The 24,936-nt window shown below is 33.6% G+C and overlaps 2 protein-coding genes across 2 annotated transcripts; one reads left to right on the top strand and one right to left on the bottom strand.

Moving 5' to 3' along the window:
- Nucleotides 1–328: 328 nt before the first annotated feature.
- HELRODRAFT_75061 (hypothetical protein) lies at nt 329–15,271 on the bottom strand (the record flags this gene model as incomplete). The annotated part of the gene is made up of 12 exons (XM_009015099.1): nt 329–366; nt 1,160–1,217; nt 1,365–1,448; nt 1,976–2,071; nt 2,857–2,986; nt 3,089–3,208; nt 3,564–3,727; nt 4,659–4,733; nt 6,808–6,920; nt 9,614–9,734; nt 14,637–14,827; nt 15,151–15,271. 12 exons carry the CDS (start codon nt 15,269–15,271, stop codon nt 329–331), a joined length of 1,311 nt encoding a protein of 436 aa, XP_009013347.1.
- Nucleotides 15,272–23,369: 8,098 nt separating this feature from the next.
- Nucleotides 23,370–24,671, top strand: HELRODRAFT_169254 (hypothetical protein; the record flags this gene model as incomplete). Its single annotated transcript, XM_009015098.1, has 2 exons — nt 23,370–23,592; nt 23,743–24,671. The coding sequence occupies 2 exons, from the start codon at nt 23,370–23,372 to the stop codon at nt 24,669–24,671; spliced, it is 1,152 nt and encodes a 383-aa protein (XP_009013346.1).
- Between the last annotated feature and the right edge of the window lie 265 nt (nt 24,672–24,936).

The following is a 24,936-nucleotide window of genomic DNA, read 5'->3' as shown; positions in this document are numbered from 1 at the left end:
GAATTTAAAAAACGAACTACAAACATATTAACGCCAAACATTCGGTAGAATTTATAGAATATTGTAAAAATATATATATATATACATGAAAAACTTTTACATTTGACCATTTTATTAAAAGAACTAACCACTGATTCTCAAGAAATTCTATGAATTGTTCATATTTTTTTTTACAAAAGTTATAGTCTATCAATTTTATGTATGAATCATCTTACAGCTTGATAAGAATAATAAAATCGAAAACAATAATGCATCGTTTCAAATCAAACAACAATTTTATTTAACAAACTATTTATAGATTTTTTTTATTACAAATTCAGTCGATTGATTATCTATCAATTTCTCCAAACACGGCATCAATGGTACCTAGGGATGAATTATTAAAAATAACGATATGATTTTCTTTTTAAAAAAAAGCAATAATGATTAATATCTCGATGGGGCGATTAAGGATTAAAAAGTTCAAAACTCGGCAAGCGATCCTGGAGTGATAAAAAACGTAAGTTAATAGTGAGAAAAAGAAAGAAAGTGAAAAATTAAGTTTCTTAAAGAAAGATTTAATTCTTACAGCGCTCTAAACCACTGTAAAACATTCTGCTTTTTACATTTCTCCATAGAATTTATATATGCTAAATTCAATTTTGGTGTTAAAAAAAGCGAAGAGTTTGTTATTCAGAAGATTTGGTGGAAATTGTTAATACGTGGTAAATCCTAACGCCGCAGAGGTAAAATTATTTCACTACGTATTTATCCAAACATTTTCTTTTCTACTTAACCAGTGCCACACTGCCAAACTGTACTTTCCAATTTTTCAAAGAGGAATCAGCCATCTTCGGCAAATGGTTGAAGATTATGATTACGATTTTTAAAATGCGGTTGAGGGAAAAAGGTTATGCCTCCCAAACCATGAAGCCAACAGTAATACATGGCTAAAACCCAAGTTTAGTTTTTAGATAAAGTCTTAATTAAAAATGGGGTGCGAAATGTCTTTCAAAGTTGTTACTCATCTTGACAAATCCAAGAAAAACATGAAAGTTTAAGCAGAAGGGCGAGGTGAGCCAAGTTGGAATGATTTTAAAAATACAGTTAAAATATTAGAAACATAGTATTATTTAAAAAATTCATATTAAAAAATTTTCAAAAGAGAACAATTTTTAACCAATGGCGGTGACCACATCTGCCAACATTAGTCCTTTAGTTAATTTATGGAGACCAGCCTGGCGAATTGATAAAATAAATTAAAAAACTAGGTGTCATTAAAATATTCATATGGAAATTTTGAAAAAAAAAAAATTGTTTACAAAATAGACACGAAAAATTGTTTTACACAATTAGAAATAATCAAATTTAAATAAAATGTTGACCAGGTGAGCAAATCCAGGTGCTTTAATTTTGCATCTGTACGGTCTGCTTGATCCATCTGATACTAAATATACACCAAATTCACCCTGTTGAACAAAATTTTTTTGCAATGATGTCTTAAAGCAGCAGCTTTTTATACCACAATAACTGAAAACCATAAGAACGCCAACAATTTAAATGCATATACTTATGATAAATATAAGCCATTTTATAGCTGATAAATAAAATTTTATAAAGAATTGGCTTTGATATCTCAAACTACAACAGAGCAAGTGATGAGCTATCTCAAAAAAACATGAGAACAAAAAACTATAAAAATAGTTATGCAACCAAAATCGTAAGGAAAGAACACTCTGGAATGCTAAAAATGTACGGGTAGTCAGATAAAGAAAACCAATTGCAACTGAGTATAAATTAGTTGGAGCTTCATAGTTGACAGAGAAATTTTGTCTACATATTTTTCAACGGTGAAAAATCAATTTAATTATTGTAGTAGTAACAACAAGGTAAGAGCTTAAGAGCATTATAAAATGACTGATAACAATCAGCTGGATACATGATTCGTCAAGAAGACAAATGAGTGCAATAAATATAAAACATAAATCAAAATAACCTTAGGAGCCTCAATGGCTGTGTATGTGGAACCAGGAGGGACTTGATAGCCTTCCGAGTAAAGTTTGAAATGGTGAATTAGTGCTTCCATGGATGACTAATATAAACAAAGGAAAACAATTCATGTTAAGTAAATCATATCATCAAATTAGGAACAACATTTTAGAAAATAAGTAGAATCAGTGACATCAACGATAGTACATGCTGATCCACGCGTCGTTTGATCAAGAATGTATCGTTGGCTGCCAAGCTGTTAAAATAAACTAACAATAGTGAAAATTAATTAATATGTCGTAAATTTTATCAATCAATCTTCGTTTTGCGTCCAGAGTCCCGGTACCCGAGGTAGGACGTTGTTTTACACCTGACTTAATAAAAAACTACAAATAATTTTATCCTGGGTAAAATTTGTTTGCACCATAGTACATATTAAAACTGTTTTTAGATGATTAAAGGTTTTACTGGGTTCTATATTTAGAAGAAAAAATTCTTAATTATGATTTTGTTACGAATTTTGTAATCAATATAACAAAATATATGATGTGTGAAGTCAAAGTGATGAAAGAGATACGACATCTCATGTGGCGACGTGTGGCCAGGACTCTCAAATCGTAACAAAAAGAGAACCATTTCGGTAGTTAAATAAATAATTGAAGAATATTAGTGAAAGATAACGAAAAATTCATCTTACAACAACGAAATAATCAATAAACGGTTTTTAGTGGAAGTTTGAGGTACTAGCTGGAATAAAACCATTAAAAAAATCAATAGCAATTTATTTTGAAACGAAAACAACGAAAAACTTGTAAATATAACCAGCCATATCTCTGAAAATAAAATAAACATATAAGATATAAGACCATACAATAAAATTTGTAATACCTTCATTTCGGCTCTTTTAGGCGGGGCAACCTTGCAATCATCGATTCTGACTTCTCCAGCTGGCATCTTGTCCAAACATTGTAGAACAATCCTCAAACTTTGTCGTAATTCTTCCATACGTATTAGATATCTTTGACGATACGTAAAATAAGATTTAGTCTTTGTAACGTTTTGAATGTAATTTTAAAATTATTAAGATAAGATTTAATTAATTACTCTTAACAATTCCTACCTGTCATAACAATCTCCTTTCTTGCCAATAGGAACATCAAACTCCACTAAATCGTACGCATCGTATGGTTGAACTTTCCTTAGATCCCACTTTATTCCCGATCCCCGCAACATAACGCCACTAAATAGAAGATAATTAAAACTAAAAATTAGATATGAAATCCATTAAAATCATTCGTATCTTTAATTTTTCTGTAATTTAATTCCATCGACCATCTATCACTTTTACCATCAGATAAATTGTAAGTTAGTTGTTAATAATGAATGAATGGTTTGACAGGATATTCGTTCAATTTAAGTGATTTTGACAAATTACAAAAACTTTCAGATAAATTGATTAAGTAGAATTAGAACAATTTTTTTAAAAAGTGAGGTTCAAATCAATGAAATTATCCACTGATAACATTGCAAAAGTGAGAAACAAAACAGAAACTATATTTGCTTTTAATGTACTTTATAAAATATCAGAGATCGACCTGAATCCATAATTGAGAGCATCTGAGGCAGATATAACCCCAATGTCCATCGTGCGCTGCTTCCAAATTCGATTTTCAGTCAACAAATCATCAACTTCATTAATGACTTGCGGGAAGATTTGAGCCCACTTGAATATGTCATCCATCAAACCAAGTGGTAAATCCTGTTATTCAAAATATTCCTTTCTTTGAAACAAAAGTTGTTTGTCGTAGGAGGCAAAAAGATAAATATTAATAACAAAGAAAGGACTTGAACAATATTGAACAAAAAGCAAAATGATCTACAAAAACGATTACATTACATCACAATGGATTTGAAGCGTATGGAAGGGATACTTCTACACGTAATAATGGATTGGCAAAGAAATATAAAAAAAGGAACCAGAATCTGAGTTACCAATCTTACAAACCACATAACATTCAACTCTTTAATCAACGATTATTATGATTAACTCATTAATACTCCAAATTCATTCTATTTTTTTTTTATTAAATCTTGATTAATTCTTAATAAGTTGGACTATTGAAATAATCTCAAAAAAACCGAAAAACATCGTGTTCATGTTTATTAAACCATCCTCAATTTCAGGGTAGGCTGCGTCATAAACATGCTGATTGTGTTGATGGGTTGTGAAATATAGTCGTATTGATGCTTTTTATTGATTAAATCAATCAATCAATCAATCAATCAATCAATCAATCAATCAATCAATCAATCAATCAATCGATTGATTTTATTGATTGGTTGCCATGTTGGTTGTATTGTTTGTTAATAGTAAAAAGCGGACGAAATTTTTAAATGTGTTACTTTTTTAGAAAATGAATCTAGACTAATTATTTAAACTTTCACAAAGAAATTTTAAGTTTCTCTTAAAATTTAAAATCTGCACACAAACTCCATACTTAAAGCAATAACTTCAAGGAACTTATACAATGAGATACACTACATTACAAGCACATTCCAAGTCAATTCCAGTTCAGCAATCATTAACGTAAGCATTACACATGCCATCATTTCTAAACAATAGAATAGCAAGACACTCTAGAAATAAGTGAACTTGGTTAGCAGAAAGAATGCATTAAAATGAAACATACTCGATCTACACCTCCTGGCCTGATGTAAGCTGCATGCATCCGGGCTCCTGAGACTCTCTCATAAAACTCCATCATCTGTTCAAAGGTTTAATAATAACAAATGCATTGAATAAATGAATGCTGAGTTGCTTGAATATGAAAATTTGAAAGACGAAGCATGAAAAAATTTGGCAGAAACGCCTTGGTAATAAAATTAATTTGTAGGCTTTGAAAACTTACAAATTAAACAGAGATCAAGAAAAATATTTAATTTTAAATAAATCTAATAAGTGTAGCAAAGAAATAAAGAAAAAATCTATTGAAGTAAAATTAAAAAGCATGTAAAAAAAGGAATTACATTTTTCTATTTTTTAGCAGTCTTTATTCTCAATCAATCAATCAATAAATCAATAAATCAATCAATAAATCAATCAATCAATAAATCAATCAATAAATCAATCAATAAATCAATAAATCAATCAAAAAATCAATCAATCAATCAATCATCGTTTAGCGTCCAGAGACCTAGTTCTCCCGAGGAAGGACGTTGTTTTCTTTGCCATCAATTTTTTGCGATCAGTTGTATCCATTTTATTTAAATTTAGAGCTTTCATGTCTTGCTCGATTGTTTGCCACCAGGACTTCTTTGGATGGCCTTTCGGACGTGTGCCAAGTACTTCAACATCTGCAAGAGAAGTTATGGCACTGTTTCCGCTTCGTTTGACATGACCAAACCACCTCAGACGGTGTTGCCGGCATTCGTCCTTTATATCATCTAAACCAGCACGACGCAGGATTTCGGTAGATTTGATGTGGTCCTTCAGATTAATTCGTTGCATTCATCGGAGCATTTTCATATCGGTTCGGTGAAGTTGTTGTTCCATTTTGGTTGTCATTGGCCATGTTTCTGCACCATATAACAACACCAGACGTATCACAGATATATAAAGTCTTGATCGTAGTGGATGTGGGATGTCACGCCGCATCAATCTAGAGGCAAGGAGATGCTACTTATTCCAGGCTGCATGTATGCGTGCTCGAACAGCAGCTTCAGCTGTTCCAGTACAATCCAGAACATCCCCTAGATATTTAAACAATGTGATTTCTCTACCTTAATGGCTTCAAAAACATTGCTATTTCGAATTTGTTGTTGTGGATTGATGCAAGCAGGACAAACAAAGTTGGACACTTTAGATAAATTACCAACTACTTTTGAACAACGTTTGTGACACCACTGGTTACACTGCTGAAACTTGATTGAATTGTTTCCTACACCAGCTTTACAAACTGAACAGGGCCATCTTCCAGTAGCTGTAGATTGAAGGGGTTCACCAGTGGTCATTGCTTAGGTGTTGCTGATGTTGACTCAGAATCCACGATCGGCCAGTCTGGTGTTCCAATCTTCAAACATCTGTGCTGCATTCTGCTCAGACGTGGCTGTTAAAATGATATCATCAGCATATATTAGATTCCAAATGTCACCAGTGTGTATTGGTTTTGTGATTGCTTCCATCACAGTTATAACTTCCATCACAGTTATAAAGTCTTTATCCTCAACACTGGTTTTTATTACCTTTCATATCTTTATTTATTATTCCTATTTTATTATTCATTTAATTACTCTTCCAACTGCCCTACAATCATTTACTCAGTTCAGCCCTTCATTTACTTCTTATCAAAATTTTCTATAGATTTAATAATTTCCAATTTATTCCATAATTTGATAATTTATTTGACTCCCCGAAATAATTTTACACTCCTGTATATTTTTTCATACAAGTAAAAAACATTCTTCGAAGTGCATTAGCCATAGTTTGTATTATTTGTATTTATTCATTATTATTCCTTTTCATCATTAAGATCCTTTTCATGCTGAATTAATTCTGGCATGCTGTAACAATCTACGCACATGTCGACCTGACTGTTATAACGAACAAAACAATGTACAATGTACATGCAGATTTATATCTATATAGTATGATACTAGTAATGAAGGAATAAATCGCCAACATTCATAATGTGTCGTCCATTATAACTATTATAACCATTATAATCAACTAAGCACAGCAATTACCTTATATTTCATCTTATCATCATCAATAATAATAATTATTATTAAAATAATAATTATAATAATACATGTTATTATTATTTTCAGCATCATAACAACCTTCTCTCTTTCTTCAAACATCCAGAAGAGAGGGGTCATGGCTCCAATATCGAGGGCATGAGCAGCAACTCCGAGCAAGTGGTTCATGATTCGAGTTAGTTCGCCAAATAGTGCTGTTGTGATAGCCATTAGTTACCATCATTATCTTAATAATAATACAACTAACAAAAAAAACATTGGCAACAGTGAACACAGCTATCAACACCCAACTACTTAATTTCTAAAAGTCTTTCTATTTGTACCTAAACCAATCCTTTATTTAAACCATTTTAATCTATCTTGTCTCTCACATTCAACAGTCAATGTACAAATTCTTATTAACAAATCGCTTTCGAAATTTATCCTTTCATGTCACATTTTATGTCACATTATCTGCACTTTCTGAATTTTGCAATAAGATCTATCTCATACTCTCCAATCCCGTCTCTTCATGCATCATCAAGTTTTTGTTAACTATAAAATTGGAATATGTACAAATTCCTCGCTGTATTCCATTCATTATTTTACTATACACATTGCTTTGTTTTTTGTAATTGTTTCCTTCGTGCTTGTAACTCTATGGCTGCATTTTCAAACAACTTTTTGTTTGCACTACCAAAGCCACAATAAAACAATGTTTTTCAACGCAGGGTGCCTCTTTATCTCCCAACTACTTCATTATTCTTTAATATCTTTCTTCAATTGCTTACTACAAATATTGTGCATCAGATTACATTTTCATTTACAAGCACATTCCAAGTCTATTCCAGTTCAGGAATCATTAACGTAAGCATTACACATGTCATCATTTATATCCACTTTAAAAAATGCTAGTTATCATTTTCCCAAATGAAGAATTGGTCTGTTATGAGTTTATTTCCAGAATAATAAAGATGTGTTTAATAGTCTTTAATAGCTTAATAGTTTAATAGCCAAAAGAAGGCCAAAAATGATGTTGAAATTTTTGTCAAAGAACCTCTAGCCCAAGAAGTACTGGATATTAAAAGGATTAACTCACGTCTCATGTGGATCAAGATTCGCCTAGAAAAGCAAACAATGACTATTTTTTCTGCATACGCTCCACAGACAGGCGAATCAGAAGAGATGTAAAATGACTTCTGGGCTGCATTCTCTGACACCATCTCAACAATACCAAAATCTGAAACAATCCTGATTGGCCATCTCAATGGCCACGTTGGAGAGAAAACAGATGGTTTTGACAACGTACATGGTGGTTTTGGCTATGGAGAACGGAATGAAGAACGGCTACCGCATCCTTGAGTTTGCTGAAAGTCACGGGTTTTGTTTACTGAACACATATTTTAAAAAGAGGTTGGAACATCTCATAACATACAAAAGTGGACCATCATACACGCAAATTGATTTCTTCGCTGTCAAGCAACAGCACCGAAGGCTATTCAAAAATGTCAAAGTTATACCTGGCGAATCATGTGTCGCCAAACATAGACTCCTTGTGGCAGACCTGGTTGTCAAACTGTCAAAACATAAGTCTAAACAAATGCCTCGGAAAATCAAAATGTGGAACTTGAAAAGCAATATTCATCGAGAAAAATTTCAACAGATTGTCGCCACACAGTTAGACCACCAATCGCAATCCAGTACAGATTGGAGTACATACAAAACCGTTTTGATAAACGCTGCAACTACAGTTTGTGGGAAAACTGGTACTAAACGCCAGCATGAACGGGACACTTAGTGGTGGAATGACAGTGTACAAAACGCAATAGCTGAAAAGAAAGCTGCATACAAGCAATGGCAAAAATCAAAGTCTGTTGATGACAACAAAATTTTCTGTGAAAAGAACAACTATGCAAGACGTCAAGTCGCACAACCAAAATGGAACAACAACTTCACCGAACCGATATGAAAATGCTCCGATGAATGCAACGAATTAATCTGAAGGACCACATCAAATCTACCGAAATCCTGTGTCGTGCTGGTTTAGATGATATAAAGGACGAATGCCGGCAACACCGTCTGAGGTGGTTTGGTCATGTCAAACGAAGCGGAAACAGTGCCATAACTTCTCTTGCAGATGTTGAAGTACTTGGCACACGTCCCAAAGGCTGTCCAAATAAGTCCTTGTTGCAAACAATTGAGCAAGACATGAAAGCTTTAAATTTAAATAAAATGGATACAACTGATCGCAAAAAATTGATGGCAAAGAAAACAACGTCCTACCTCGGGAGAACTGGGTCTCTAGACGCTAAACGATGATTGATTGATAGATTACATTTTGTTCGATTTCAAATGCATTTTACTAAAATTCTAATGTTTAATGCATTGATGCTATGTTTTTTGAACAAGTTAACTGACACTGCAAGAGTACCTTGTCTTCAAATTTATTTTAAAAACACTTTAATCTGATTTAGCTCAATTGATGTTAGCTTGTGTATGTATGTATGTATGAAACAGTGCCACATTAAGATGAAAAATTACATCAAAAAATATGTTTAAATGATACATTAAAGCATCAAACAATCAATCAGTCTTCGTTTAGCATCCAGAGACCCAGTTCCATCATTACATCCAAAATTACATCAAAAAATATGTTTAAATGATACATTAAAGCATCAAACAATCAATCAATCTTCGTTTAGCATCCAGAGACCCAGTTCCCCCGAGGTAGGACGTTTCATACATTAAAGCATCTTTAGAGTAAAGAAACGGCATTTATATATTTCATCAAATGAGAAACAAATGTATTTTTGTGGACAATTCAACAACGGCTCAATCTAACGTCTATCTAAGACTGCTACACAAACCCATACAAAAAAAGGAACATACCAAGTGAACAAGTACCAACTTCTAATCCATTTTGCCCTGATGGGAATGTCAATGTTGAGTAATTTCTCAACAGCCAGGGAGAACGCCTGCTCATTGCACATCATAGACATGTAATCCAGTCTATCGAAATACGGCAATGCCTACAAAAGGAAAAATTAGTATTTAATAAAATTCATTAAAAAAAAGAATAATGTGGTCTGTAAAAGAAAATAAAATTTTGAAGTAAAACTAAAGCTTGTGGCTTATTTTTTTTCGGTCTTTATTACTGCAGCTCTGACACATGCAGAACCACTTACAATGTTACATATACATTATCTATATATCTTTAATATGTTCTTCATATCTTCATCCATAGATTTGAAGCAGCCAACTACACCACAAAAACTGTTTATCCTTTTCACACGACGGACACATGTATTTATGTCTGATAATTTTAAAGTGATTAGTGGGGTTCCACAGGGCAGTGTGTTGGGACCAATTTTGTTTGTTATTTATGTGAATGATATTTTTTATTTATGTAAGAATGATTCTAATGTTGGGATGTATCTATATGCTGATGACGCTAAATTGTTCAAGTGTATCTATTCTAATGATGATATGGAGGCCCTTCAGGCATGTCTGGATGTTTTTTATGGGTGGTGTGTAAAATGGGAGCTTGGGGTGAATGTGGATAAATGTGTCGTTATGAATTATGGGCGTAGAGCATGTGGTAAGAGATCTTACACTATGAATGGTTTACTTCTTGAAAATGTGGAATTTGTTAAAGATTTGGGGGTGATATTTGAACCAGACATGAAATTTCATAAACACATTTATAATACAATTAATAAGTGTAATATAACTCTAGGATTGATAAATAGACATTTTATGAAATTACCTAAACCTACTTTTTTAATCTTATATAAATCCCTTATCAGGTCAAAGATAGAGTATGCTGCTTCGGTGTGGTCTCCCTGGTCTTTGAAAGTTATAGAAGATATTGAACGGATTCAGAAGAGGGCCACAAGAATGGTGAAGGAATGTATTGGACTCAATTATGAGCAGAGATTAAGACTTCTCGATCTTCTCACACTGGTGTATAGACGAATCAGAGGTGATCTTATCACAGTTTTCAACATAACTAGGAACAGCGTATTATCATCATGTTATCCTGTGTTAAAAAAACCTAACGATGATCGTACCATGGGTCATCCGTTCAAGTTGTCTACTCATAGTTTTAACACGAATCATGGGAAATTTTGCTTTTCCAATAGGGTGGTTGAGTTATGGAACGGCTTGGATGCGGACATTGTGATGGCTAAAGATGTTGAAACATTTAAAATGAAGTTGGATCGACATATGAATTCTACGGACATGATTTTCAAAAGGAGATCCTCGCTTGGCACAATGTCATAGTTTATATATTTATATTATCTTTGACATCTTTGTGGTTAATGCGTGTGTGTGTGGGCTGATGCGTGTGTGAGTGTGTGTATATATGTGTATGTATGTACATATATATATATATATATATATATATATATATATATATATATATATATATATTTGCGTATTATATTATATATATATATATATATATATATATATATGTATATCATTTATCATTAACAATCTGTATTTTCATCCAACTGTATTTTATTTTACTTCATTTATTTCGCGCCTCTCTATTTTCTGTTTATGTTATGTTATGTGCATTATATACGCTGAGTATATGATAGCCATTGAAATGTTTAACTAGGCGTGCATTTGAACTACTGAGTCATCTTGCCGGCCAATACGTCGTCTCCCCATTTACCGACCTCGGAAGGATGGACGGTTGGGTTGGCCGTGGGTCGGCTACCCGGATGAATCTGCAGAAAACTCGGGCTGTGGGAGTAGTAGATGGACTAACTACTCGGCCATGAGACTCCTTTTATAATCAGACATGTTACGTCAGCAGTAAGTAGCAGGCAATGAAAAACAGGATATTTGTTATCGATTAAACCCTACATTGCTGAATAACTTTTAATACCATTCTTCGGAATTATTTTCCTACTTCACCGATTAGGTTATTCAGGAAATTCGTCAGGCTGAACTGGTAACTGTTGATTATTATGGAAAAATGGAAAAGGACAGCTCTTGAAAGGTTCGGTGTACATCGAGAGAACAATTCTCGATGGTTGGCCTCCTTCCACTACAAGTAAACCAATCAAAATTAAAATTGTTAAGATCAACTAGACAACCCGTTCAATTTCGATCTGGCACTTTCTAATACAGCTGCAAATCAAAATTCAACGACATCAGCAACATTTGTCTTTCACCCAGACAATGTTGCCTAATCTCTTCAACTCCTTAAACAAACCTACTCATCTTAAGGCAACAGATCTTTGGCAAAATCCAGTGAAGGCAGCTCAGTAGCTCCATTGAACCAACAACAGATATGGGTCAACAACATGCGAGTTAACGATTTTGACTGTTGCTAACGACTTATCTTACATGTCCCAGAACAATCTTACGCCCATCTGCCAGTCTTTGCGATTTCACTTTTCAGCTATACTTCATTATTTGCTGCAATGGTTCAACAACTAATTGTTTAGGTTGTTGCATTTTTGGATATTTGTGTGGAACTTGATACATTGATCTTATTGACGTTTTAGAATATCAGGTGTGGTAATATTGGTTTGAGACATATTTTTCTGATTGATTCTAACAAATGGTGTGAAAATGTTTGAAGTTTCGCAGGGTTCCATTTTGAGATCCTTGTTAATATTGCTTTACACTGCAAATATTTTTGACGTTAATCAAAGATTTGGCTAAAATACGGCATATTAATGATACACAAATAACTACTAGTAGTTCCACCAGACAGGTCATTCAAGGATGTGGGAGAACTGATTTTATGTTTTGTTTATTGGAAACCGATACCTGGTCTGGATAGTGTTACTCAAAATGAACATAAATAAAGCAGTTTGTACTCGTCGATAGTTAAGTGGTATTCAACAATCATGAAAAGAATTTGCAAGAATTTAAAAACACAATTTAAAAACACAATTTAATAAAAAAATTCATTAGGCCGTGATCGTGTTTTGCCATTAAGGAAGTGCTTTTTTAAAAACTAATAAATTTTATTTTAGCAATGACCACGATGTCCCTAATATTAAAAAAGTTCGTGTTCTTTTAAGCACGTCCTACATCGCAAACTGGGTCTCTGGACGGTAAACAAAGATTGATTGATGTTCTTTTAGGCAATTAAAAAAAACTCCGTTAAATCTTTTAGTCACAATAATTTTTCAAACTTACAGAAATTAGTTCATTTCTAAAACAATAATAACATAATATAATTTACCAATTATTTTTTAAAAATTTTGTTTTTATTTGAAAATGTTCTGTGGTGAAATCTTGATTATTCACATTACATAAAACAAACAACAAATGGAACAAACTTCAAATCTACAATCACAACTTAGTTGCCAAGCTCAAAGTTGCACAAAAATGTTTCTGCCCATATTCATTTCAGGCCACTCCGAGTGAACCGCTCACATACCATACCACTACTAATGCATGCTAAATAAATCGCCCCATTTGTGCGATTTTACTGTACTTATTGCACAAATAAATAACACCTAATCCTAAACTTGTTTCAGATTCAGCCAATTGATTCATTGATTCAATCCATTGATATATAAATCTCTAAAAATAAAAGAATAAAAAGAATTTTTCAGATAACAAATCAACCCTCCACCAAATCTTCATCCAAATGTATTACCCTTCGTGATGCATCATTTTACCTCTAAATGTTTTTGCTAAATTAATTTATGTTTTTTTTTTTCATAATAACCATATCAATCAATCAATCAATCTTCGTTTATAGTCCTTTTCCATTTCGGGTTGGATTTTTGTATTCCTGACATCAACTTCTGTCTCCAAGCCTCTTGATCATTTGCGCCTTCCTGTACAGTTTGACATCTTTGGGCGACCCTGTGGTCGTGTAGCAGTGACCTGATGATTTGTGACAGAGATTATCTTCACTTCACTTTGCTTGGCATGACCGAACCTACATAGACGATGACATCAACATGCATCTTTGAGGACGCACAATCCTGAACTTCAGATGTGTAAATATGGTGAATTGGTTGTGGGTATGTCAGAAATGCATGTTTAGTCAGCATGTTTGAGACCAAACTGGTTCTTAGTTCTTATATAGTTGTGCGCATGGATACATTACTTTTACATAAACATGTTTGAGGGTGCTAAGTAGTTCTTTTTTGGTTATTTAGTCTTGTTAGCTTGTTGTTGGTTCTTTTTCTTTAGGGTTTTATTTCAGGTGCTGTTTTATTGTTTTAAATTGTTTATTTTAGTTATGAATTAGTTGTTCTTTAAAATTTTCGAAATTGTTTATTATTTTAGTTATTAATTAATTATTCTGTTGAAAACATATGAAATTGTTTATTATTTTGGTAGAAAACCGTTAATAATTTACTATTAATTTAATAAACGTGCTTCAATACATAATAACACGATAATTTTTGTTTGACTTTTCTAAAACTTGACAAATAGGTCAGTAAAAGAATTGTTGATGGTTAACAAGGCCAGATCAACCAACTAGCATCAACCAACTGGCAAGCAGGGTGCACTAGTTCTGCCTGGTCCGTGTTTTCCAACCTGGAGACAACCCATTGTGAATAGGTGGGTCCTGAGACCACCTAGACTGGCGACTGCGATTATTAGTGTTTAAAGACAGAGCAGTTTCTGCCAAGCAACGAAAATTCATACATTCATAATTTTGATTTATAAATAAATAGAGTAACGTTTGATGATAAAATGGCAGGTTGTATCGAATTGTTACCGTAAACACAAAAACTATCAAACATATAGAACATAAAAGGCAATTCTAGCTCCAACACACAAATGCCCATTTTGACATGAGTTATGGATGTTCAGCCTTTGTAAAAATGAATTTACAACCCAAACTTATAATTTGTAAATAAGTGAGGAAAGATTTGTAAAAATATTATAACAGCATTTTAAATATGAAAAAAAAAAAGAAAAAAAATTACAGATACCTGGAGATAAGTTTTATTTTCAATGAGCTTTTCTGTTGCTCTGTGCAAAAGTCCAATGTGTGGGTCAGCTCTCACTACTGTTTCCCCATCAAGAGTCAACACAAGTCGAAGTACACCATGGGCTGCAGGATGCTGAGGTCCAAAGTTCATTGTGATATTTTGAACCTTTTTCTCCTTCGGTATAGCTCTTTCTGTAGTTTGCATGATTTGGTGAATATCTCATTACCTCAACAAATTTAACAAATAAAAAAAACAATATAAAATATCAAAAGGTTAAATGAAAATGATCAACAAAATGAAATATTAACTTTAAAAATCAACTATAATTTCAATTAAATACCATGTTATAGTCAAACGACAGTTATCTAATATGATTGTAATAATGAAATAAAAAATAAGTAAAGATGCAAATTAACATCTTCCCGGTCAAATGAGTAATCCATTATGATCTCCTTGCCAAACATTAAATAAATGATAAACATTAAATAATGTTACAATAAACTAATAAACAAACGATTGAATGGGGGAAGGACCCATTTTGACGTATTCTCATCAGGATATAGAATGGGTTTCTTGAACTTTTCATAAAATTCTTTGTCTGGCAGCCAAACACTAGCATCTCTGATAAAAACCATGAAAACAAATTTATTAGTTTTATAACACAATTTCATATTGAAACCAAATTCTGAATTTCTTCTATAAAAAAAATTAATGCGCACATTTTTTAAACTTTTATTTGATGAAATGAATAATTTTAAAAAAATGCCTATTTAGAGTTTTGAAAGTTATTTTATTTTTTATAGTGTCAGACCCTTATTATTATTACTATTTTTATTATTATTATGTACGTTAACAAGAGAGTTGGCCGATTTGTGCAGCTCACTGTTTTCATGCATAATTTTCTATTTTTATTGTCATAATTAGTTTTAAAAAAAGGTTCATTTTGTTCGAAAAAATTGCTAGATTATTGTAGTTTTATTTTAATTAGGTTCCTTTTATATTAGTTTTATTAGTTTAATAACTTCTTTCATGACTGTAGACATGTTCACTTGCCTCCGTAACCATCTTGACACATCTCTCAATACTTTGAATGTGTGAGGGCCAGTCTGGGACTATCATTGGAGTGTGCAAAAATTGTTTGACTTGAGCCGTTGTTAAGCTACAAGTTAGAGGAGATTCATACATTTCAGAATCCCAATGAATGAATTCAAGTAGGCTGCTAGCATCAGGATTGATCTCTGGTGTTACTCTGTCTTAAACTCATATCCCCCATCTGAACATTGGCTGATCTTCTTACCACAGGCATCCCTATCTGCATCACCTCTTTGTCTCGGCTTCTCAAAAGCTCAAGCTGAAAAAGAACATGTCTCGGACCATCAATCCAACTATGCTTTACTTTGATGTTAAACAAATTAGGCATATAAACTCCGACTATAAATTCGACAATCAATTTTAACTTTATTATGATCAATTATAAGATGTTTGTCTTTATCAGTGATGAGGCTAGTATCAATCTAAGCAGCAGTTGCTATTTCACTGTCTCTCTTAATCCAGTGTTTTTTTAGACAGCTGACCACCCTCACATATATACTTATCTGGCCAATTTAGTACCATGAATCTCATTAGTTGCAAAGATCATTCTGGCTCTCGCTTCTATTCTTATCTCACCAGTACTAATTAATGAAATTTTCTTTGTGTTGCTGGTCAAGTATTTTTTTTAATTTTTTACTTTGAATATTTTAAAAAATTTTGGGAGCTCGCCGCGGACCGGTAGTGCTAGTCCGCGGACCACCACTTTGAAAAGCACTGTACTAACTTAAATGTAAACAATAATTCGAAATATTTAAATTGTAACTTTAAAAACATTAATTCTCATAACTTTAAGAATATTAATTTTGATAATATAAATACTAATATACTGTCGTGTTTCTGTGGAAAATGTTGCGAAGGACGAAAGGGTCTGGCAATGCGCCAGCGTTCATGCAAAATGTTCAAAACGCTCAGTGTATTAAGTAACAAGTCAGACGTTGCAAACGATTGTTCCAATTCGCCTCCTTTGATTTTGCCACCGACATCTTCATCATCCGACTCTCGTCCATTTACATCATTTGTGACCTCACCTACTGTCCAAACAACTGAGACACTTCTCCCAGGGGTTAAATTGCCAAAAACGGAAGCGGAATGGACCGAAGCCAATAGCTACTTCAAAATACATCAACACGATTTCTCCAAATTTCAACAACTTAGACAAAAACACCGTCAAATTTCAAAATCTACAATTACTTTGCCACAAATTATTGAATAATTAAATCGTCTTCTACTACGAATCAAAATAATTCAAATGAATCAATCAAAATTTTGAACAATAAATTAAAACAACTCAAGATATTAGGCCACAACAATCATAACTTCGACAAACAAATAAGCAATATAAGTAAAACAATTAGAATAAAATTAAAATCCAAATATTTAACAAGTTTCAATAAAACGAAGAATATTTCATCTGAGCTGAAGCAAAGGTTTGGATGACATGCAAATCATTATTCAATATATCAAAAAAATTGTCTCCTCTATTCAGCTCCAACGATTGTAAAAAATACTTTAAATCAATTTTATGCGATTCTGATTCTGAAAACAATAAATCATCCTTTCCAAATTGGATACCACAAACTTCAAAAGCCAGTCATACAACCTAATACAAATCCGCCATCATACAAAGAAATTTCATTAATCAATAATATACAAATGCAAATCTAAACCTCCCCATGTCCTCTCGATCAAATTTCAATAGTACCTTTTAAAAAATGCCCTATCCTTTGTACAATTTTTCATCAACTCCAGAGCAAATGCTGGTCATCTACAATTTCGTTAAGTTGAAAAAAGGGGTTCACAATTTTAATTCACAAAAAAGGCGACGCCAATGACCCCGACAACTTCAGACCAATTACGCTGCAACCCATTCTATGTAAAATATTTTCATCTTTCATAAACATCAGACTATACAAATTTCTAGAAAACAACAATTTTATAAACAAAAATATTTAAAAAGATTTTTATCCAAAAGAAGATGTTTTAATGGAGCATACCCAACTTTTTTTTAACACATATGTTCAAAGATGCAAAGAGACATCAGAGAACGATCATCATTTCACTTTTGGATTTTCGCAATGCTTTTGGTGAGGTCAGTCATGGCCTTATCTCAGCAGCTCTAAATTACCATCATGTTTCTCCAATAATAACCAAATTAATTAAATCTACATACACAGACTATTCAATATCAATATCGGGTTGTGAAACTTTAACTCCTCCGATCCCGGTCAAACGAGGTGTGCTCCAGGGTGAAATTGCTAGAGAACAATGAATATCAGCAATGTGGTTACATGTGGGGGCCTTCAGCTCATTTAAAATCAAGAGCTTAGTTTCAGTTTACTGACGACTCAGCCATCATCTCCAACAGCACTGACGACGCCCAAAAATTAATTAACCTGAACCAGGTTTGGTGCAAAGCTACCGGGATGAAAATGAGAATAGATAAATGTTGTTCATTCGGTATGAAAAAGAAAAATGGAATTTATAAACAATTCCTGCCGATGCTGACAATTGACGACACCGTTATACCGCAGATTCGCATTGGGGAACATTTCGAGTATTTGGGTAAATGCTACGATTTTGAATGCAGCAACTCAGAGCGAAGGATTTGCTACTCAATAAATTGCAAAACATGTTGCAAACTGTTACAAAGCTTGAAACCACAGCCCAGTGGAAGCATTTACGACATCTCTTTATCCTGGATGGCTAGCAAGTTGGATCCATTGATTACTGATGACATTAGATCCTGGTTGGCTTTGCCAATAAGCAGTTGCTTATCTGAAACTGTGTCACTGCCATACAAATTGGGAGGCTTGAACATCAGATCACTGAAGTACTACGCCGAGTCATTAAGAGTAAAACTTCGCGGCTACCTTAAATCGAGTGGTAATGGAGAAACGAAAAGTCTGTGAAAGAAACATTTAACGACTATATAAAAATAGACAACATGCTCCCAGACTCCAATGATATAAATCCTACTCTCAAGAATTTGATGCTCAACCAGCAAAAAACGCAGTTCACCTATTTAACATCATCAAGTTCCCAAGGGAAAGTTTTGAAGACAGTGACAGAACACATCAAAGCAGATCAAGTTGCTCGCTGGTCAAGATCTACGGCCTTGTTATCAATTTTAGATTTGTTAAGAAAGATATAATCCAGCAACTTCCAACAAATTCAAACCTTGTTAGATAGGGTAGGTCGTCTGAACCAAGGTGTCCACTATGCAACGCACGTCAGACAAACAAACATGTTTTATCCAACTGTAGCTCTGTTGCTGCTTTGAAAAGGTATTCGAATCGCCACAATAAGATCCTTTTGACAATTTTGGACAACCTTAAAAACTGCGCAAATTTTGATGTTTCAATATTTGCAGATTTAGATGGTGAAGATTTTCGCCCAGTGTCTGTACTTTTAAAATCTCTTTATCCAGATACAGCTCTAGTTTGCAATAACACAATCGAAATCCTGGAATTAACAGTATGCCACAAAATAAATTTGTCAAAGTCAAGAGAATATAAAATCAATAAATATTCACAAAACCTTATATTAAATTTAAACAGCAACTACGTTAATTTTAATCTTTTAATAAAAACGCTTGAAATTTCAACATTGGGTTTTTACAATACTTTTAATTTATCATTAGTAAATTTAATTTGGTTGGAACATTTTAAAAACAATTTATTAAACTCGGTTTCATCATCATCATATTCAATATATTGCGATAGGAATATTGCATGAACATTTTTTTTCTAAACTAACATTCTCTATTAGTACTAATTTGTATAAAATGATGAGCGAAGTAGACTACTGATTTCATTAATTTCATTATTATTATAATAATTTTGATTTCAATATATCATTATCATTATTTTAAATTAATTTCATTACATTGATTATTGCCATTATAGATGTTATTTGATTGAATAAAAGCAGTGTCCCCATTATTAAGTAAAATGTAATTAAACTTGTGCTCCGGTTACATTGTTTTCATCATAATAACAAAAAAGGGATTTTTGAATAAAAACATTTTTTAATTCCATGTGAATAAATATGTTTTGTCATCACATGAAAAATATTATTTCTTATTTATTGACATAATAACAGATAAAAATTTAGGCCAACGTCAGAACGGCATTTTCAAACCCCAGATGCTTTAAAACGGTTTCCATAATAAACAACAATAATGTTTCAGACAGTAATGATCTTAGAACTTTAGATTACAATCCAAAATTGCCATACAACAATATAAATGATCAATTTATACAGTTGCAGTGGCTCGCAAAACACTGTTTGATACGTAACAGCAACATGTGTGATAATTGTCAATTTGTCAACAAGAAAACAATGTCCTACCTCAGGGAACCGGGTCTCTGGACACAAAACGAAGATTGATTGTTAAAAAATAAAGTTAATAAAATGTTCCTCATTATTTGCTTACCTTCTAATTACAAACAAAATTAATCTTATAACTTGGGAAAGCCATTCTGAGGTTTACCAAAATTTGTGCATTCCTTCTACATTTTTGATATCAAGCTTATGTTTTTAATCCTATCTTAACCATACTACCCGTAGCTTTCTATCACTATTATCATCTATTATTGACTTTCAAACACCATTACTTTAGTACAATGAATAAATTTTTTGCTAATCAGAAATCAATCGGTTAACAAAGTAATCACTAACTAATTGCATTTTTTGATTTTAATAAGTAACTAACACTGTTCATTTCATTATTTTTTCATTGAATTTAAATAATTAAACATATAATATAATTGTAAATAAATAATTATAATAATAATTTAATCTCAATAATAATTCTAACCTACATTTATTTATTTAATTAATATTAATTTCATTTAATTAATTTATTAATTTTATGTTAGTTTTTCATTCTTTTGTAATCTTGAAGTGAAGGTCATAATAAATGAATCAAAAGTTATAAAAAAAAGGCACACAAACCTAGTACTGGCAAAAAAAACAAACGAATATTTATTAAGAAATGAACATTTTTTGGCCCCACCAACTGATTTTGTAACTGATCGTAAAAATCCGGCCATATTCTCCAGTAAGCAACGAACTGACACTAAAAGTGGAATACTGTTTTGATTTGATTTTATTAATTTTCAATTATATTTTCGATCAATCAACCAATCAATTAGCTTGTAAAGCGCTATTTCCGCGATGTTCAACAGCGCTCCTCAATGAATTTTGCAAACAGATGGGCCTTGAGATCCGCTCTGAACTTCGTAAGTGATGGAAAAGTAGTCAGAAAAGTAGGTAGGGAGTCCCAGAGAAAAGGGCCAGAAAACGCAAAAGCAGGTTTAGCGAGTGTTAAACACGAGTTAAGAAGAAGCGAGAACCGGAAGACGATTGTAAACCGGGGCGTTTAGGTTCAATCAATATATCTGATAAGTACTTAGGAAATAATTTAGATTGAGACTTACCTATACACAAATGTGCCAGTTTTAAAAATTATTCTATATTTTATAGGTAGCCAGTGCAAGAGAACGAGATATGAAGATAGATGAGAAAAAAAGGGGCACGAGCAAGTAGACGAGCAGCAGAGTTAAAAGCTTTACTTAAAGGATAGAGTATAGAATCAGGAAGACCATAGTAGAGCGAGCTACAATAATCAATCCTAGATAAGACTAACGAAGTAACAAGAAGGAGAAGAGTAGGATCATCAAGAAATGGCAAAAATTTTTTTACTACGTAGATAAAAGTAAGAACTTCTAGCAAGACTATTATTCTGAGAAAAAAGAGACATACTAGAATCAAAGATAAAGCCTAGACTACGAAACTTGTGAGAAACGTCAAGAGTTTTAGAATCAGGTAAGATGATAGGAGGAATAAAAAGTTTGTTACTGAGTCCCAAAGAGGTAAAATGAAGATGAAATTCACAGTTGGAATTTGGAATGTGAGGTCACTGTGGCAAGCTGGAACATATGCGATGCTGAAAAAAGAGCTTGAAAGGTTTAGATATGATGTGGTTGGTTTGTGTGAAGTTAGATGGACAGAAAGTGGAGAATTGGAGAAAGGTCATGGTCAGGCATAGAAACCGAGCATATTTATGGAGTGGTAATGATTCTTGGAAAAAAAGCAAAAAGAGCATTAATTGAATACAATCCCGTAAATGACAGGTTGATGTATGCCAGATTCAAAGGATATCCAAGAGACATTATTTTGGTAGTTGCTTATGCTCCAACAACAAATCTTTGTTGGGGACTGGAATGCTAAAATTGGAAGTGACAACATTGGATTTGAAGAAGTTATAGGAGAACACGGTTTAGGAGATAGAAATGGTAGAGGGGAAAGGTTACTAGAGTTTGTGAAGGACCGACGATAGTATGTCACAAACGCAAAAAGGCAAAACAACAACAAATGTACTTGGAAGTCACCAGACGGAAAATTAATGAACATGATAGATTTAATACTGATAGAATAGAAATGGATGAAATTTGTCACCCAATGTAAAGCTTTCCCAAGTGCAGAAATTGGATTAGATCATCGCCTTGTTTTATGCAACGTCACCATGAAGATAAAACAAAAGCTTAAAATGGGAGAAAGCATTAGGAAAGTGAGATACAACACAGAAATGATAAAGCAGAAGATGGAAGATATAAAAAATAAAATCGAACATGAATTGGACGCAGCGGCCAATTACGATATGAGAACAAGAGTTAGCAACCTAGAAAAAATTTACAAAGCAGCAGGTGAAAGTTGTAAAATCAAAACGAACAAAATAAAACCGTGGATAAGCGATGAAAGATGGAACCTTGTAGAAGAAAGAAGAAGTTTGAAAATGACAAAAAGACAGAGTGAAGAAAATAAGATGAATAACAAAGAAGTCTGCCAAAAAAAAAAGAGTGCTAGAGCAGATAAAAAAAGATGGATTAATGCCATTAATGGTAAATGTGAAAAGGTGGAGACGATAATTGAGCAAAACAAGACAAGAGAGGCGTACCAGTTGGTTAAACAGTTAAAAGGAAAACAGAAAAATATGTCAAGGATTATTAGAGATAAAAACGGAAACATCCTAACAGAAAGTAAAAAGATTAAAAATAGATGGACTGAATATATTGTTATAACCGTGCTACCGAACGCACTAGATTCTAGCGTATTCTAGAATGTTCTAGTGACTGGAGCATTCTAGAGTATGCTAGAATCGGGCCATCGAGAAGAATCTAGAAACGACGCTTGCGAAGAGTATAAAAGCGCACGTCGCAAGATATTCGTGATGAGTGAAATTCGTGATTTTGTGATTTTGTGAATAGCGATTCGGTGAATTATTTAAAGCGATATTTGATTTGTTTGTTGACGTTGTCATAGCGATAGATTTTGAAAGATTTAAAAGTTAATTGTTGCGTTAGTGCGAATTTACTGGAAATAAACGATTAGTTGATTTCTTCTGTAAATAAAGTTCAATAACTAATAATAGTTGATTTCTCCTGTAAATAAAGTTTAATAACTAATAATAGTTGATTTCTCCTGTAAATAAAGTTTAATAACTGTTTGGAATATTTTATTCAATCGAGGATTTGAACCCGTCGCATCGTAAATCGGTTACGACAGCGAATATTATAACATTGGTGTCAGAAGTGGGATCTTCCACCAGCGAATTACTACTCAGAAAAAAAGAACACGATGTCAAAACTGTGTGGTTTGAACGTAGTTCAGCTACGAGAAGAACTACAGAAACGAAGCCTTGTCACAAGTGGCAACAAAGAAGTACTAGTAGCACGTCTGAGAGAAGCTCTCATTGACGAATGTAAGAACCCAGACGAATTCAAGTTTGATGGTGCTGATGAGGACAATGAAATTAGCACAGGCACGTTTACAACCGCTAAAATGATGGAACTTCTGCTTAGTATGTCAACTGAAATGAAACAGATCAAGGAACAGTCCGAACGACAGACAGAGGAGTTAAAACAGATCAAAGAACAGTCCGAACGACAGTCCGAACGACAGACAGAAGAGTTAAAACAACAGATCAAGGAACAGTCCTAACGACAGACAGAGGAGTTAAAACACGTAAAATTGGAAGTGGCAGAACAGATTGAAGAACAGTCAACAAGAATAGAAATGATCGAGCAGAAACTTGATCGTCAGACCGTTGAGGTAGATCACAAGATAGACAAATTGAAGCGAGAATTGGAGCAATCCCAAAAAATGGCCATGCCGTTAGATCACGCATCCGGAAGAACTTTGAAGGTGCCAGCATTTGACGGAGAGATGTCCTGGAACGTTTATAAAACCCAGTTCGAAGCAGCGGCAACTAGTAACTGTTGGAACGGAAAAGAACGAGCAACAGCACTGATACTGGCCCTGCGAGGTTCAGCAGCAGAGGTTCTTCAGACGATTCCGGCGGAGAACCACTTCAACTATGAAGTTCTGGTTAGCGCGTTGGATTTACGTTATGGTGAAGAACACATGAAACAGATTTATCGGTCTCAGCTTAGAAACAGAATGCAACGATCTGGTGAATCCATTCAGCAGCTGGCACAAGATATCGAACGGTTGACATTGCTGTCGTATCCGACATCAGACCCCGAGCATAGAGACGAAACTGCCCTGGATACGTTTATCAAAGCCCTTCGTGATTCAGAACTCAAGCAATCCCTTCTCTTGTCAGATAAACGAAAACTCAAGGATGCCGTTGCGCACAGTCTCACTTTTGAATCGGCAAAGCAAGCATCAAAAAGTGATGTACGTCTACGCCAAGTACATGAAGAATGCTCTTGCCAGAAGGTGGTTGTGAAACGCGAACCTCAACAGTACGGTGTACCCCAATGCTGGATTTGTGGTGAAAAAGGACATCTACGTCGTGATTGTAAACACCGCCGAAAAGATAACTACTGCCGAAATTGCGCGACAAGATGGCGCAAAAGAAGAGAAGATGATCCAGTATCACGATCGGCCCCTTCTAACGAAGGGGCGGAAAACTAATAAGAGCCAACTTTGTGGGGCAGAGGTTGGCTAGTAGAATTGACGCCCCCAGTACCGTAATTAACGTTTCCAGACAACATCGAAATCGAAACGACCTATGGCTGAACGGAAAAGTTGATCAACGAGAATGTGTAATTACAGTCGACACCGGAGCAACAAAATCGATTTTAAGATCTGATTTGGTACCCAATCTGAAGAAAGAGACTTCTAACAAATACATCCTTGGAACAGCTACCGGAGGAACAGCACCAGTCTATGGAAAGAT

This window comes from Helobdella robusta, assembly GCF_000326865.2.
Source record: "Helobdella robusta unplaced genomic scaffold HELROscaffold_15, whole genome shotgun sequence".
Classification (NCBI taxonomy): domain Eukaryota; kingdom Metazoa; phylum Annelida; class Clitellata; order Rhynchobdellida; family Glossiphoniidae; genus Helobdella; species Helobdella robusta.
This window is presented reverse-complemented; position numbering and strand designations above follow the sequence as displayed.